The following is a 16,039-nucleotide window of genomic DNA, read 5'->3' as shown; positions in this document are numbered from 1 at the left end:
GATCTGAAAAAAATACATAGCGAATAGGAAACTTCTGATCAAAATAAGATCAGAGCCGCTTTTTCAAATTAAGGAAAGAGTGCTGAGAAACAATGAGGACAGGAAAGTTTTTAACATGGGGGAATAAAACAGGCAGAAGGTTAGACCTGTTTTTGTTTGGAGTCCCGTTTGTAGCTGCAGTGCTGCCAGAGGCTGGGTCTGGCAGTGGAGAGCACTGGAGGTGTCAAACTCCAACCCTTCTCAACGGTAAACCAGGGTGGACTTTGCCTGGGAGCGCACCCCAAGTGAAACCCAATTCAGAGGAAAGAGGCACCTCCCAGTGCTCCCAGTGCCCCAGGACTCCAGCAATGCCCAGCTCTGTGCTGGTGCTCCAGGCCTGAGCTCCCATGAGCCGAGTCCCAGCCCTTGGGAAGATGCTGAGGAGCGACAGTGGAGAACAGAGCCAATGAGCACCAACCTCTGCAGGGCTGTCCACTCCCCAGAGGTAACTCACAGAGCACAGGGAAGTCTTCCCGGCAGGAAGGTCTGAGTCATAAAGAAAGTGAGGAGAAGGGAGAAGATGAGGTGGCCAGGACTGGGCTGAAATGGGGAAGAGTCCTGTGACAGCAACAGCACCTGGCAAGAGATGTTAATGCCATGGATTGGTGACCGTCCTCAGAGCCCAAGAGCATTTTCTGGGGCAATTTGCAACTCCTGCATCGAGGGGAGAGAGGAACTGTTGAGCAGTAGGATGTGTGTTGGGAAGAGGATGAGCCCTTGGTAGCTGGGTAAGGCGCTGTGCTGGTACCACACGTGTGAGGAGCGGGGTCCCCTTTGGGTGTGCAGCCCTGTGCTCCCCTGTGCCCACCACTGACCCGCTGCTCTCCTTTTCCCCAGGGTGCTGAGGATGCCGAGCATTTTCTCCTACGAGAGTGCCGAGGTGGATTGGTGTGAGAGCAACTTCGTGCGCTCGGCGGTGATCGCCGAGTACTACAACACCGTGAGTGCCTCGGGGAGGCTGGGGCTGGCTCCAGGCACCCAGGAGCTGCTTTGGGACCCACACAGCATGGCACATCCCTGCTTTCTGTCCTCCTCCTCGCTCCCTTGAACTTCCTGGTGCTGGAGGGTGCTGGTGTGGGGAGTGCGTTCTGAGCTTCAGGTAAATCAGGGGAGTTTTGCTGCTTGCAATGGGTGCTCCCTAAAACCTGCTGGGGTCAGGGGCATTTCTGTGTTGTGTGTGTGGGGGGGTTGATTCCCAGTGAGAAAACTCCGGCAGAGCTCCTTCACAGCCCAGATCTGTGAGATCCTGTTATACCAGTCCTGCAGCTCTGCTGCCAGCCGGGCTAAGTCCCACACAGGGCTCACATATTCCAGCTAAACGCGCAGGAGTGGCAAAATGCGAGGCAGCACTTCCATGAACCGTGTCAGGCAGGTTGGGAACACGGAACTCGGCTCAGAGCATGAGCCGTTTCACCTCCTGTGATCCTTTACCACCCAGGCTGCCTCCAGTGCCAGTGCCTTGGCTGGAGCATCCATATCTGCCTGCACAGGGCTGGAGATCAGCAGCCTCTCCGAGCATGTCCTGCTCCCTCAGAGCAATTAAAGGCTCCCAGGGGTGTGAGGCATGTGGATTTACAGCCTTCCACAGGCCTTGTTTACAGCTTTTGGCGATTGCTGCCTAACACTAGAAGATCTTGTTCTCATGGAAATGGCTCTTCCTCTTTTTTTTTTTAAAGCATTTCCTGTTTTTAATAAATTACCTGTAATAACGATAATTGCCCAGCCCGAGTCCTGCAGGCTCCAGGCTCTCAGAGGAGGGGGCTGTGTGCACTCGCTGCTCTTTGAGGCACTCAACAAAGAAAGATCTGCCAGGCCAGACCAAACCCTGCTTCCCTGTGGCACCCAGCTGGGTTTGTGCTGCTTGCTGCTGCATGGGCTCAGAGGTGCAGAGCAGGGAAATGAGCAAGGAGATGGAGAAATCACTCAACACTCGCATCAGCATCTCGGATTTCAGGGCTTGGAGCAACCTGTGTGAGTGGAACATATCCCTGCACATGGCAAGGGGTGGAAAGGAGATGATCTTTAAGGTCCCTCCCAACCCAAACCATTCTAAATGCAGCTGGAAGTGCCCAAAGCCTCTGGGTTTGAGAGGGTGGCTGCTAACCCTGCAGAGGGGCTGATTGCCACCAAGAGCACAAAGCCTGAAAGTGAAGGGTTTGGGTTTGGTGTGAATTCCTTCCTTCCAGGAGGTAAATTTGCCTCATGTCCTAGTTTTATACACAAGGCAGCATTTTTTAAACAGGAGCTGAGATACCCTTGACACCAGAGTTATAAAGAGGCTCAGAGTCCTTATCACACCAACAGCTATCTCAGGAGCTCTTCAAAAGCACTCCAGTGTCTGACTCCTCTGCTGGACCCCAGCTGGTGTGGCCAGATGCATGACTAATCCTTGTAGGCCCTGTAATTCCCATAGAACATTAACTCTCAGCTGCCTGGCTCATTTGGTGGCACAGGTTTCTAAATTCTGCGGCTACTCCTGAAAATCTCACCCAGGTGCCCAGTCCTGGAGGAGCCACAGCCGCCTCCCAGGTTTCCATTCCACACCACTGGGCTTGTTGGGATGAATTCTCACTGTGGGGACTCAGGCACAGTGAGGAAAAGCTCTCCAATGCATGACTCAATGCAGATAAAAAGGAATGTGATACTGAGGGAGAGAGAGAACATGAAATTTTGCAACTCAGAGATGCAAGAGGATCAGTGAAGAGGCAGGTCAAAAAAAAGTGAAGATCTAATGAATTTAACTTCCAACCTGATAAAAGAAGTTTAGTGATATTTGTGTGATGGAGTAGTCCAACAGAGCCAACAGAAGTAAGTCTGATTTCAATACCAAGGCAAATATTAACATACAATTAAGAAAAAAAATTAGGATCTCTCAGTGCTGAATTCCCAGTCAGAATCCATATAAGTGTACGTTGCAAGAGGGCAATGTCTGTATTCATATAACATAGGGAGGGATATGGACAAGCAAACCCTGCAGGATTTTTTCCCAGTGGTGGGACTTGCCCTTGTTCTCCTCTGTATGACACTGGGCACCTCTTCCTCAGCAGAGAAAGAGCTTTTTGTGGCCCCTGCACTGCTGAACTTTTTGCCAGGCTCAGGAGATGAGCAGAGTGCCAGTGCAGGAAGGGAGGGAAGCAATTCTGTGTTAGGATGTGATTCCTGAGCAGCAGGAATCCAGCCCTGCCATGGCAGCCTTGGGCTGGCTGGCGACCCCCCGCCCACACAAGGGGTGGCAGAGCAGCAAACCCTCCTGAAATCTGCCCTTATCTGAGCATCTGACAACAGCCCTAACGCTGTGCTGTGCTCAGGGCCAGACCTTGTCACCAAAGGTGGGCAGGAACATCACTGACATGGGCATCAGCCCTTCCTGAGCAGCACAGCCTGGCTGGCACTGCCTGGGTCCCTTCCTGAGCAGCACAGCCTGTTTGGCACTGTCAGGATCCCTCCTTCAGCCTGTTTGGCACTGCCTGGGTCCCCCCTTTAGCCTGGCAGGCAGTGCCAGGGTCCCTCTTTCAACCAGCACAACCTGTTTGGCACTGCCTGGGTCCCATCCTTGGCTGGCACTGCCTGGGTCCCTTCCTTGTCACAGACATTTCTTTCATGAAAAATCCTCTTTCAGGATTTTCCCTGCTGAAGCTGAGAAGTTCAGCAACAAGACATAAACAATAGATCATCTGCTGCTGTAGAATGCAACAGGTCTGTCTGGATGGGCCCAACTTGCATGTTTATAATTAATGGCCAATCCAGAACTGAGATCTCTCGGACACAGTCTGAGAGAGCGGGTTTGTTATCATTCTTTACTTTTCTTAGCTTAGCTTAGCAGCTTCTGGAAACTCTCCTTTCCTTTTCTTTTTAGTACAGTATATGTATATATCATAACATAATAAATCAAACCTTCTGTAATGGAGTCAAGGATCTCATCTCTTCCTTCACCCCGAAAACCCTTGTGACCACTGTCACACTTCCCTCACCCAACACAACCTGTTTGGCACTGCCTGGGTCCCATCCTTGGCTGGCACTGCCTGGGTCTCACCCCTGCAGCAGCACAGGGACCCCCATTCCTACTCTGGGGTCTCCCCCAGGATCAGGCTCCTTGTGATGTGCCCTAAAGAATTATAGAAATCTAGATTATAGTCAGGATGATAGAAATCTGGCCAGGCTGAGGGCTGTGGCTATCCCTGCTGGCTGCATCCTGCAGGTCCAGCTGGGGCTCAGGGCACTGTGACCGTGTTCTCAGGGGTCTCAGGATGAGGGAAGAGACGAGGATCTGACTCCATGTTTCAGAAGGCTGATTTATTATTTTATGATATAGATTATATTAAAACTATACTAAAAGAATAGAAGAAAGGATTTCATCAGAAGGCTGGCTAAGAATAGAATAGGAAGGAATGATAACAAAGGTTTGTGGCTCAGCTCTCTGTCTGAGCCAGCTGGGCTGTGATTGGTCATTAATTACAAACATCCAACATGGGCCAATCACAGATGCACCTGTTGCATTCCACAGCAGCAGATAATCAATGTTTACATTTTGTTCCTGAGGCCTCTCAGCTTCTCAGGAGGAAAAAATCCTAAGGAAAGGATTTTCCATAAAAGATGTCTGTGACATGACACCATCCCAGCTGTGATCCTCCCACCCTGCATCTTCTCTGCTTCTCCTCCCCCTTCATTTGTTCCCCCCATTCAGGTTGCTGCAATTGTTACTGCCCTGAATTAATTATACCAATATTTACCTCAGTGTCAATTTTCTGGAGTTTTAAGCTAACTGGGAACCCAGCCAGCTCCTACCCAAGCCTCACTAAATCAGCAGGGTTTGCTCACAGAGCATCCTCTTCAATGTCTTCCTCCCAGCCCTGCCCGGGGCTGGAGCAGAGCTGCTCTGTGCCAGCAGCAGCAGCAAATGTGCTGCTGGGGATTGCTCTGTGCCAGCCACACTCTCTCAGGCCTGCTTGGCTTGGATGCTTTTTATTGGAAATAAGCACCAGGGGTATGAGAAAAGAATGTAAACAGCACCTTGAAGTAGCTAATAACACATGGTGGCTCATGGCTGGATGCAGTTCAGCAACAAAGCTCTATTTATAGTGACTCAGTGACCCAGACATTTATTGTCTTCTGGCTGCTCAGGGGAGAGCAGAACTGTGCTCCAGGAGGGTCATCAGTCAGCGATTTGTCTTTCTACCCTGGTTTCTTTGCTGAAATGACTGATCCAAGGTGCTGGCAATGGCACCCAGGTCCTCAGCAGCGTCTCTGCAGCAGCTCTGATGCTGCTCACACCCAGAGCTCCTGGATGCTCCATGCAGTGGTGAAATCAAGGGTGCAGATCTATCAGAGAAGGGTGTGTGGGGTGTCCTGGCCCTCTCACATTCTCACTAACCCCATGGCTCTCCTGCCTGCCCAGAAAGTTGTGCCCAGGATGCTGCAAGCACTCCCCAAACTGCTGCTTTCTACCCCAAAGCAGAGGCATTGTGATGTCAGCACCTGCAGCCTCATCCCCTGCAACACAGGCCTGGCTTTAGGAGCTTGCTGCACAGCTCTGGAGAGCCTCAGAGGTGCTCACTTCTGTGTCTGGCCCTGTGGGCTCCTCTGTCAGCTAAAGCTGCTTCACTGTGAGTGAGAATGAGCTCCCTGCCCCGAGTCCTTCCCTGCCAGGAATCTCCTTCCACTGCAGAAAGTGCCTGGCTGGAGCATTTATTCTGTGAATTCTGTGAATTCTGTGGGTTCCGTGAATTCTGTGAATTCTGTGCATTCCGTGAATTCTGTGAATTCTGTGAATTCTGTGCATTCCGTGAATTCTGTGAATTATGTGAATTCTGTGAATCATGTGAATTCTGTGAATTCTGTGGGTTCTGTGATTTCTGTGAGTGAGGAGCAGCCCCTGCTGCTGTGCCTAAACCAGCAGCTCCTGCCTCAATCCACATCAGAGGTTGACCTCACCTGTCACAGGTGAAGGTTCTGTCCCTCTGTCTCAGGCTGGAGCTGCAGAAGTTGGGCTCTTCCCAATGCTCCCGTTCATGCACCAGGATTTGAGCCGTGGTGCTGATCCCAGCTTCTCTTCTCTCCTAGGAGAAGAAGCAAATAGTTGGGCTCAGCTGAGGCACCTGGAGCAATAACTCACATTTATTGGGGAGTGGGAGCTCAGGCAGGGGGACTCTCACACGTCCTATCACACCTTGGCTCCAAATCTCCTCGGGCAGAGGGAGCAGAGGTTCAAATAGAATCTGTGCTAGGGGGTCCCAGCCTGAGCAGAAACTCCAGAAAAACTTCCAATGGCTGTGCTGGGAGCAAAACCCTCCCAACCACACCTGAGACGGAGCTTGCCACATCCTAGAGGGAAGACAGAAAGTCAGCATTTACAAATCAGAGTGATGAAAACCTTCTCGTGTCCCCCACGGGGGTGGGAGCTGTTCCCTAAACTCGGAATCCCGTTTATCTTCCTGACCCTATTGGCACGGTTCCCCCGCTTATCCCTCCCCTCTGCTATCTGATCTTGCACATCTCGTCCCGAGTTAATGAAGTGATAACGCAGCTATCATGTAATTAATGGCGCTGTTGCAATGCCCGGTGCTCGGGGATGCGGGGCTCTCCTCTCCCGCGTTTCCTCACTGAATTCGTGCTGGCACTTGCACTCTCCTGCCTTTTCCCCAAAGCGTTTTCCCTCTCCTCGCCTTCCAAAAGCCTCCTTAATCATTTCAAGGGAAAAGAAATGTTTGAAGCGTGGCCGTTGTTTGATTTCTCAGTCGTTTCTGAACAATTTGACCTCGAGGGTGCAAGTGGGAGCAGCGCTTCTCTTTTCATGGCTGGAGTGGGAATTGGCCTGGATTTGGCTCTAAGCACCTATGGAAAACAAATCCATTCGGCGCCGAGAACTGCTGCTAATGGGAGCATCAACTTGTCTCATGGAAGCCTTAGTGAAAATCAAGATGAATCTGCGGTGTTTAAGGGAATAGAGACCTCACATTAGGCATGAATTGTGTTTCCCTCTGGAATAGGAGAGGGTGTGTTCCAGAGAAATGACAACATCCCGGTGATTTGCAGCCCTGTTGCCATAAACTGGGATCCCCGGGGATCCCAGCACCGATTTTGCAGTTCACCTGGTGCGGCTGAGGGGGGGACACTCCGGCTGTGGATGCCAAATTCCAGGGGTGGGGTCTGGGTCAGCGTGGAGCTGGAAGATGAAAGGAAAAGGATTGTCAGGCTGAGATAAAAGTCACCCTGGTGCTTTGCCAAATGGCACTTGAGCAGATGGCTCCAGAGCCCCAAAGAGCTGTCTGGCCGGTAAATGCAGCACCACAATCCCAATCTTTCATAAGCAAGAACTATTTTCAGTGGGGAGGCCGTGCTTCCCACTGATATCCCTTCCCTGAGCTTGCAAAGTCAGGTGAAAAAGGCAGGGTAGGAACCCACAGAGGGTAATTAAATGAGTTCAGATTTCCCTCCCCCGTGCTGCAGGGTGGAGCAGGCCTGGCCCAGCAGACAGGTCCGGGCTTTGGGCACCCACTGCTCCTCCCCAGCTCCCACATTTTGCCCATCAGCATCTCCTCTCTGCAAAGCACTGGAACCTTCAGCCAGTCCAGCAGGAGGCTGAGCCCCAGCACCATCCCCTCCTCCCCAGCACCATCCCCTCCTCCCCAGCATCATCCCCTCATCCCCAGCACCATCCCTCATCCCCAGCACCATCCCTTCCTCCCCAGCATCATCCCCTCATCCCCAGCACCATCCTCTTCCTCAGCACCATCCCCTCCTCCCCAGCATCATCCTCTCCTCTCCAGCATCATCCTCTCCTCCCCAGCACCATCCTCTCCTCTTCCTCAGCACCATCCCCTCTTCCCCAGCACCATCCCCTCCTCCCCAGCATCATCCTCTCTTCCTCAGCACCATCCCTCTCCCTCAGCACCATCCCCTCTTCATCAGCACCATCCTCTCCTCTTCCTCAGCACCATCCCCTCTTCCCCAGCATCACCCTCTCCTCCCCAGACCATCAAACCCTCTCCTCCCCAGACTCATCAAAGTCGATCAAAGAAGGAATTTTGCAGAGTTGGAAACCAGAGCAGAATAATTCCTCTGTGTTCGTTTGCCAGGTGTGTTTAGAGGAGGTTCATGACCTCATGTAATTACCAGTGCCCAGAACTCCTCCTCCCAGGCCAGGTGGCTTCACACCTGACACCACAGGATGTCACCTCAGTCCTGCCCGTTCCCACCTACTGCCGTCCTGCTCATCCTGCTGCTCCCCACCACACCCACTCCCAGGTCAGGATGTTTTGCTGACCGTGCCTTGCTGTGCTGGCCGAGCTCCTCACACCCTCCCAACCCCTCACAGGGGAATCACTGCTGGCTGGAGGGGTCAGGAGCCATCCAGGCAGCTCCTGGAGGGTCTGGGTTGGCACGAGAGGGAGATGGATGCAAATAGAGGAGCTGGAGACACCAGGCAGCTGAAGATAAACCAGCATCACCCGAAAGGGACACAGCAGCTCACCCTGGCCTTGCTGGCCCTGAGGGAGGACAGAGGTGTCTGCAGCCACTGCTGGCTGCCACAGCAAGAGCTGCCCTTCCAGTTCCAGCCTGGCTTCTGGAGAAACACCTCTGCCCTCTCCCTGTGCCAAGAACAACCCCTGCTTCCTGCTGGAGATCAGGAGATGCTGAGCTGTGGTGGGATGGGGCTTGCCCAGGAGCTGAGTGTGCCTCTTGTTTTTCAGATCAGCAATGTGAGCTTCTTTCTGCTGTCCCCTGCGCTGCTGTACCTGAACAGGCAGTACTGCCAGAAGAAGGCTGTGCCCCTCTACTTTGTCTCAGGGCTGCTCATCCTCGTAGGTGGGTGCCAGCACTCTGGGAAAAACAGACAGTTTGCCAGACTACCCAACATGAGACCTTTGGAGAGTCTCAGTGGCCAAATCACAGAGAAAACTCAGACAGGTTGCCTGACTACCCCAACATGAGACCTTTGGAGAGTCTCAGTGGCCAAAGCACAGGGAAAACTCGGGTGGGCATCCAAGCAGCCAGGTGTGTTTGAAGCCTGCAGCCCATGGTTGCTGCCAGCTGTGGATGTGCAGCTTCCAGGCCTGTAATCCCCATGGTGTGACTGGGCTGACTCAGTCCAGGCCCCTTGAACAGCAAAATCCACGCCCTGCTCTTCAGGAATGGTGGGTCTTCAGGAATGGTGGATCTTCGGGAATGGTGGATCTTCGGGAATGGTGGGTCTCCAGGAATGGTGGGGTGTCCAGGAATGGTGGATCTTCAGGAACAGCCCCCAAGAACCTCCCAGGGCTGGTGGGAGGACGGAGCTTTGTCATCTCAAGGTGCCCTTGCTCCTTGCAGGTCTCTTCTCCATGTACTTCCACATGACCCTGAGCTACGTGGGGCAGCTCCTGGATGAGCTCTCCATCCTCTGGACGCTGGCTGTGGCTTATTCCTTCTGGTACCCACAGGCTTACTTCCCCAAGTGCATCAAGACCAGGTATGACCAGAGGGACACGGTCAGGCTCTGAGGGGAGGGATGGGACACTGACACTGAGGTGTGGTGACCCACAGATCCCCCAGTTCCCCTGCAAGGGGTCAGCTCTGAGGTCCCTGAAGGGCTTTAGGATCAGGCCCTCCTTCTTATGGTGCTGACAGAGGAAAAGTCAAAATCCCCCTCTCAGCTGGAGCTGTTTGTGTTTGTGTCGCTGCAGAGGAAACTTTGCATGGAGAATTTCAAAATTAATTAGGAAATTAATCATTCCTGAACATTAACATTCAATTACTCGTGCTGTCAATCTGTTCCAGCATCCTCTGTCATCCACTGAGAGCTTTCCCTCAAGGCTGAGGGGGTTTCCCATAGGACAGGTTGGTCACAGCCCTCATTTCGAGGAGGAGCCCTGCAGAAAGGATGGGGCCACTGGGAGGGCATGGACCAGCATGTGATGGTGTTCACAGGGGTTCTTGGATGAGGGAAGAGATGAGAATGTTGACTCCATGTTTCAGAAGGCTTGATTTATTATTTTATGATATAGATTACATTAAAACTATACTAAAAGAATAAAAGAAAGGATTTCATCAGAAGGCTAGCTAAGAATAGAATAGGAATGAATAACAAAGGTTTGTAGGTCAGACAGAGAGCCCGAGCCAGCTGGGCTGTGATTGGCCATTAATTAGAAATATTCAACATGGGCCAATCACAGATGCACCTGTTGCATTCCACAGCAGCAGATAATCAATGTTTACATTTTGTTCCTGAGGCCTCTGAGCTTCTCAGGAGGAAAAATCCCAAGGAAAGGATTTTTCATACAGGATGTCTGTGACACCAGCAGAAATGGGAACCCAGCAGGGCTTTGCTCAGAGGATGTTCCCTCCTGGCTGGAGCCCTCCGGGCCAGCCCCGCTCCTTGCACAGACCTGCTCCAAGGCTGCTCTTCCCATGCCGAACAGGAGGTCACCAGGAGTTCACCGAGGAGACCCAGCTGGGGGAGAGAGAGGGACTTGGGAAGGGATTTGCATGTGAAAGGCCCCTCTGAACCCTATTGTTGCTCAGGGAGCCCAGACCAGTGTTTGCACAGCCCTGCCTGGCAGCCCTTCCCTGTGCAGAGCTCCGTGCCTGTGCCTCATGCCTGGCACCCCAGGAAAGTGCAGAGATGCCTCTGGGCTGTGCTCGGGGTCTGTCACAGACCCACTGGGGGCTGCTACCTCAGCCTCCCTGCCAGGACCCCACAGCCACTGAGTCAGCCACGTGCAAACAGAAGGGACGTGCTGGAGGAGCTTCGCCCCTCTCAGGACCTTTCCCATCCCTACCCTCCCTTCCTGCGAGCCCTGGGGGCACTGACACTCTCTCCTAAATCCCCTCAGGAGGCATTTCTTCTGGCTGACTGGTATCACCACCGTGATCAGCACCCTGATGTCTTTTGTCAAGCCCACCCTCAATGCCTACGCGCTCAACTGCATCGCCTTCCACCTGCTCTACCTGACCCGGAAGGAGCTCAAGAAGTAAGGAGGGGGCTCAGGGGTTACCTGCAGCTCCAGCTGTGCTCCTGCTGGGCAGTGACTCTGTCCTCAACAGTGAACTGAGCCCAAGTCTTCACCAGCCACGTGTACTTGGGAGGGAGCAGGCAGAGGCTCAGTGGGCAGTGGGGTACTGGAAGGGCACCTGGCACAGGTGGCTGTGCAGAATGGGGGCAACCCATGGGACAGTGGTGGAGTCATCACCCCTGAAAGGTTTCAAAAACCCACAGGACAGTGGTGGAGTCATCACCCCTGAAAGGTTTCAAAAACCCATGGGACAGTGGTGGAATCATCATCCCTGAAAGGTTTCAAAAACCCACGGGACAGTGGTGGAGCCATCATCCCTGAAAGGTTTCAAAAACCCATGGGACAGTGGTGGAATCATCATCCCTGAAAGGTTTCAAACACAGGGAGTTTTTGAAAACATCCCTGGAAGTTTTCAAAAATGCCCTGTGGATGTGGCATTTGAGAACAGGGTTTTGTGCTGAACATGCTGGTGGTGCTGGGTTAAGTGCTGGCCATGATGATCTTCGAGGTCTTTTCCAACCTTTACAGTTCTATGAGTCCATGATTCCCCCCTTGGCTGCCATCTCTGCAGCTCCTTCCCCTTCGTGGGGCATTTGGGAACTAGTGTGGGGCTGGGAGAACTCACCAGGGTCTGGAGAGAAAGACAGGAGTGCTTTGGCATCGCCCAGCATCATCCTCACCCCCAGAAAGTCAGAAATCCTCTCCCCAGAGCCACACTTCTCCAGCTCCTGTGGAACACTCTCCAGAAGGAGCTTGCTGGGGTTTGCACTGCTGCATGTGCAGGCAGGAACCAGCCCTGTTTACAACTCCCTTTCCTCCCAACATGATTGCTGTGCTCCCTATCCCTCTCTGTGTCCTCCAGGTGCAATGACAAGCGGGTTCACCGGATGGCTGCAGTCATGGTGATGTGGTGGGCCCTGGCCATCACCAGCTGGATCAGTGACCGCTGGCTCTGTTGGCTCTGGCAGGCCATCAACTTCCCCTACTTCCACAGCTTCTGGTAAGGGCTCCAGGAACCCCAGCCCAACCATTCCCTGGGCTGAAAGGTCTGCAGCAGAGAAACAGAAAAATTATTTCCCCACCCTCTCCTCTTTTCCTGTCACTATTGGTGTTTCTCCTCACTCAGCCCAAGGATTCACTGTTTAATGTCCCTCTCCTCCTCCACACCAGCCAAGCACTGATTTGCAAGTGAAATGGATCCAGAAGTCCGTCCAGGTGGGCTCTCAAAGGGCTGTGGCTGCTCCCAGGCTGCTGTGTGAAGTACAGCATCCTCGGAGTTCTTTTAGCAGCCAAACTGAAAGGCAGGGCTTTGTTTGGACCTGATACTTCAGTGCCTGCCCAGGTGGGGCTGCAAGTGCTGCACACCCAGATCCATCCCCACGAAGCACTGGGATGGTTGGGACAGACAATGCAGGAAATGGGGAATGGTTGGAATGAGTCCCCTCTGCCAGCCCAGCCCTGCTGCACCAGGAATTGATCCCAACTCACAGAACTCTGCCAGAATCTCCCTGTAGGCAAGTGCTGCACACTCAGATCCATCCCCACGAAGCACTGGGATGGTTGGGACAGACAATGCAGCCAGGAAATGGGGAATGATTGGAATGAGTCCCCTCTGCCAGCCCAGCCCAGCTCACAGAGCTCTGCCAGGATCTCCCTGTAGGCACAAACCTGCAGGACACACACTCCCTGCAGCCCTCCTGGGACCTTTGGGGGCTGCATCCTCAGGGTAACCATGCCATGACCCTCTGTCCAACACATAATTTTGTTTTCCTTGGCAGGCACGTGCTGATAGCCCTGTCCCTGCTGTACTGCTGCCCTCTGGTCATCTACTTCGACGTCAGCTACGAGATGCCCTCGTTCAAGCCAAAGCTGGAATACTGGCCCAGCGACTCGTGGCCTGTTGTGGTGCCCTATGTCACCCTGGAGGAGCCCCACAAGCAGTGCTAGAGCTGGGTGCCCTCAGGCCTCCCTGGGCACGGGCTGTGTGATGCTCACACTCGCTTGTGTTCCTCCTGTTCCTCAGGCAGGGGCAGCGCGGTAGTGGAAGGGGCAGGGAGCAGCTGAGGCCTCGTCATGCTGGGCATGAAGCAAGGTGGGAGCCCACAGGTGCCTCGGAAGGCTCTGCCCAGGCTGGTGTTCAGGGAGCTGGAGGTTTCCTCCAGCAGATCCCCACGAGGTGGGGAAGGACACGGTGCTGCTTCTGTGTCCTCTGTGTTCATCAAGCACCAGCACCCCTTGCTGACAAGGGCACAGCGGAGAACACTGAAGCCAAACTGGTGACAGCTGGGTTTGTTGGGGCTGCTCTAATTATTATTATTATTAACTCTATTTATTGATGTATGTGGTTTTACTCAGGACAGCTGTGCATTAAAGCTGTGGACACTGACTTATACTGAAGCTTTTTTTTTTTTCCTCTGACTGCACCACATCCTCTTGTCTGCCAGTCACTCCCACAGACAGGGTGGCCAAATCTCTCTCTGACCCAGGGAGAGCTGTTCATAAAGAGAAATCCTGGGTGAGAGCCCAAAAGAGGCTCTGCTGGCCCAGATCCTGGGGTGTCCTGCCCCAGGCTCTTCCCCTTCCTCAAACCCCAGTGGCCCATGTTCCTCCCCAGCTCTGAGTCTCCAAAGGCCACAAAGGTAACTTGGAGATTCCTCTGCTTTCTGGAAGGGCTGTGTGGGGGGCAGGATGAGGCAAGGAGCCAGGATGGTCAAAGTTGGCTGAAGGAGAGGATTGTCCCACTCTGCTCTGCCCTGGGGCAGCCTCACCTCCAGTGCTGGGGGCACTTTGGGCACCACAAGATCAGAAGGATCCAAAGCTGTTGGAGAGTGCCCAGAGGAGGGACACGGAGCTGGGGAAGGGGCTGAGGAGCAGCTGAGGGCACTTGGCTGGTTCAGCTGCAGCCCAGGAGACTGAGGGGAGGCTCCTCGGGGGCTGCAGCTCCTCCCCAGGGCAGGCACAGGGGCAGGGGCTGAGCTCTGCTCTGGGACAGGGACAGGAGCCCAGCAAGGGCTGGAGCTGGGCCAGGCCTTGGCATGGAGCTCAGGGCAAGGTTCTGCCCCCCAAGGCTGCTGGGCACTGCCCAGGCTCCCCAGGGAATGGTGCCAAGGCTGCCAGAGCTCCAGGAGCTCCCAGGGGTGCTCAGGGTGGGGTCCTTGGGGTGGCTGTGCAGGGACAGATCCTGCACTGATCATCCCTGAGGGTCCCTCCCAGCTCAGGATATTCTGGGATTCTGTGACATCAGATAAAAATGTCATTGCCTTTGCAGGAACAGAGAGATGTAGAGCCTTAGAGAAGGACACTGCTGCGCTTTGCAGGTTGTCCCTGCTGCTGCTCTCACAGCCATGGGACACTCTCGTGTTCCCCAAACCTTGCTGCTCACAGTGCCAAGCTGAGCCTTGTGCTGGGCCTGGGTCCTGGCCCAGCCTGCAGGGACTGTCCCTGCAGAGCACCAAGGCTGGCAGGTGCCTGAGGGTGGCTCCCTGCAGCACACCCACACCCAGGTAATGTCACTCCTGGGACCATTTTTGGGCCTCGGCAAGTAAAGCAGCAGCAGAAGCACTCTGGATTTTATCTCCGGGGAGAAAGTGATGGGCAGTGCCTTCTCCCACGGCCGCGGCCGCCTCGTGGCTCTCTCTGCAATGGTTCCCAGGGCCACTAGATGGCAAATTTGGCTCATGAACCCCGAGCGATATTTCTTCCTGGGAGAGAAATGCCTCGCCATGGACTGGACTCCCAGGCCTGGTCCCTCTGTTCTCTGGGGTTAGATGTGGGAATCCACAAAATCAGAGGCTTTTGGGAAAGCTGCTAAAGGCATCTGCTGCCTGACATGCGAGCTGGTGGCATCTTACCATTGTTATAACCATGGAATGAGACTGATGCTGGAAAATAAAACAGCTCAAGGCAGTTCCACAGCAGCCCCATCCCGTTTGTGATTTGTACAGAGCCCCCGGCCGGCGATAGTCAGACACCTCTGCTGCAGCACGGCCGCCCCTCAGACACCTGCACAAGGTGCAGGACACTGGGAACCGGCATCTCCAGCCTGTGCATGCCCCTGTCTGCCCATCCTGGTGCCCATCCCGTCTCTTTGCCTCTTTGTCTCCCCTGCGTGCCACCGCTCCCACCTCTCCGCTCATCACCCCGTCTCCCTTTCGCTGACCCTCCTTGCCGCTTTCTCCCCCCTCCTCATCCTCACCCTTTCCCCGGCCCATCATCGCATTCTTCCCCAGCCTATTAATAACTTCTGGGCAATTGCACCGGGTCCCCGCTGGGCCCGGCCCCGCCGCCGCCGCCGCCGCTGGCCCTGAACGCGCCGGCAGCAAGTTCAAAAGTGCAGCGGGGCTTTCACAGCCCCCAGCCCCGTCAGGGGGTGGAGGAGGCCGCTTCCAAAGAAAAGGCGGCGTTGCCAGGGAGCCCCTGGCACAGGAAAAGGGGGTCACCTTCACCTCCGGCAGGAGCCACAGGGATGGACGGGCACCAGCAGCCCCGCGGCTGGGGGATGAAGGGCTGGGGGGGGGATGAAGAGCTGGGGCGATGAAGGGCTGGGGGGATGAAGGGCTGGGGGATGAAGGGCTGGGGATGAAGGGATGAGGGATGAAGGGCTGAGTTGGGTGATGAAGGGCTGGGAGATGAAGGGCTGGGTTGGGGGATGAAGGGCTAGGGGATGAAGGGCTGGGGATGGGGTGGGGGTGGGGTGGGGGGGGGGCTAATTGGCCACCTCTGGCCAGCCAGCCCCGGTGGGATGCTCGGCCTCAGTGGCCAAATCCCCCCGTGCAGTATGGAAATAAGGGAGGTGTCTGCCGGGAGAACAATGTTGCTGCAGTTGAGTGACTGTAACAGGCCCCGATGACAGCCGGGGCCGCGTTAAAAATGCCTATTCAAGCAGATCAAGACATTGAGAGGCCTCGTGGGGATCTGAAACCCTCGGGGATTTCTGGATGAGGCCAGAAGCTGAATCCCCAGCCCTGGGAACCTGCGGGAAGGAAAGGAAAAAAAAAAAAAAAGAGAGA

The 16,039-nt window shown here is 54.4% G+C and overlaps 1 protein-coding gene across 1 annotated transcript; it reads left to right on the top strand.

Annotated features, from left to right (window-relative positions):
* The first annotated feature begins 886 nt into the window (after positions 1-886).
* ACER1 (alkaline ceramidase 1) lies at positions 887-12,977 on the top strand. Its single transcript, XM_030966808.1, has 7 exons — positions 887-979; positions 8,730-8,844; positions 9,349-9,472; positions 10,257-10,271; positions 10,848-10,988; positions 11,893-12,030; positions 12,809-12,977. The coding sequence occupies exons 1-7, from the start codon at positions 887-889 to the stop codon at positions 12,975-12,977; spliced, it is 795 nt and encodes a 264-aa protein (XP_030822668.1).
* The last annotated feature ends 3,062 nt before the right edge of the window (positions 12,978-16,039 follow it).

Source organism: Camarhynchus parvulus, chromosome 28, assembly GCF_901933205.1.
Source record: "Camarhynchus parvulus chromosome 28, STF_HiC, whole genome shotgun sequence".
Classification (NCBI taxonomy): Eukaryota; Metazoa; Chordata; class Aves; order Passeriformes; family Thraupidae; genus Camarhynchus; species Camarhynchus parvulus.
This window is presented reverse-complemented; position numbering and strand designations above follow the sequence as displayed.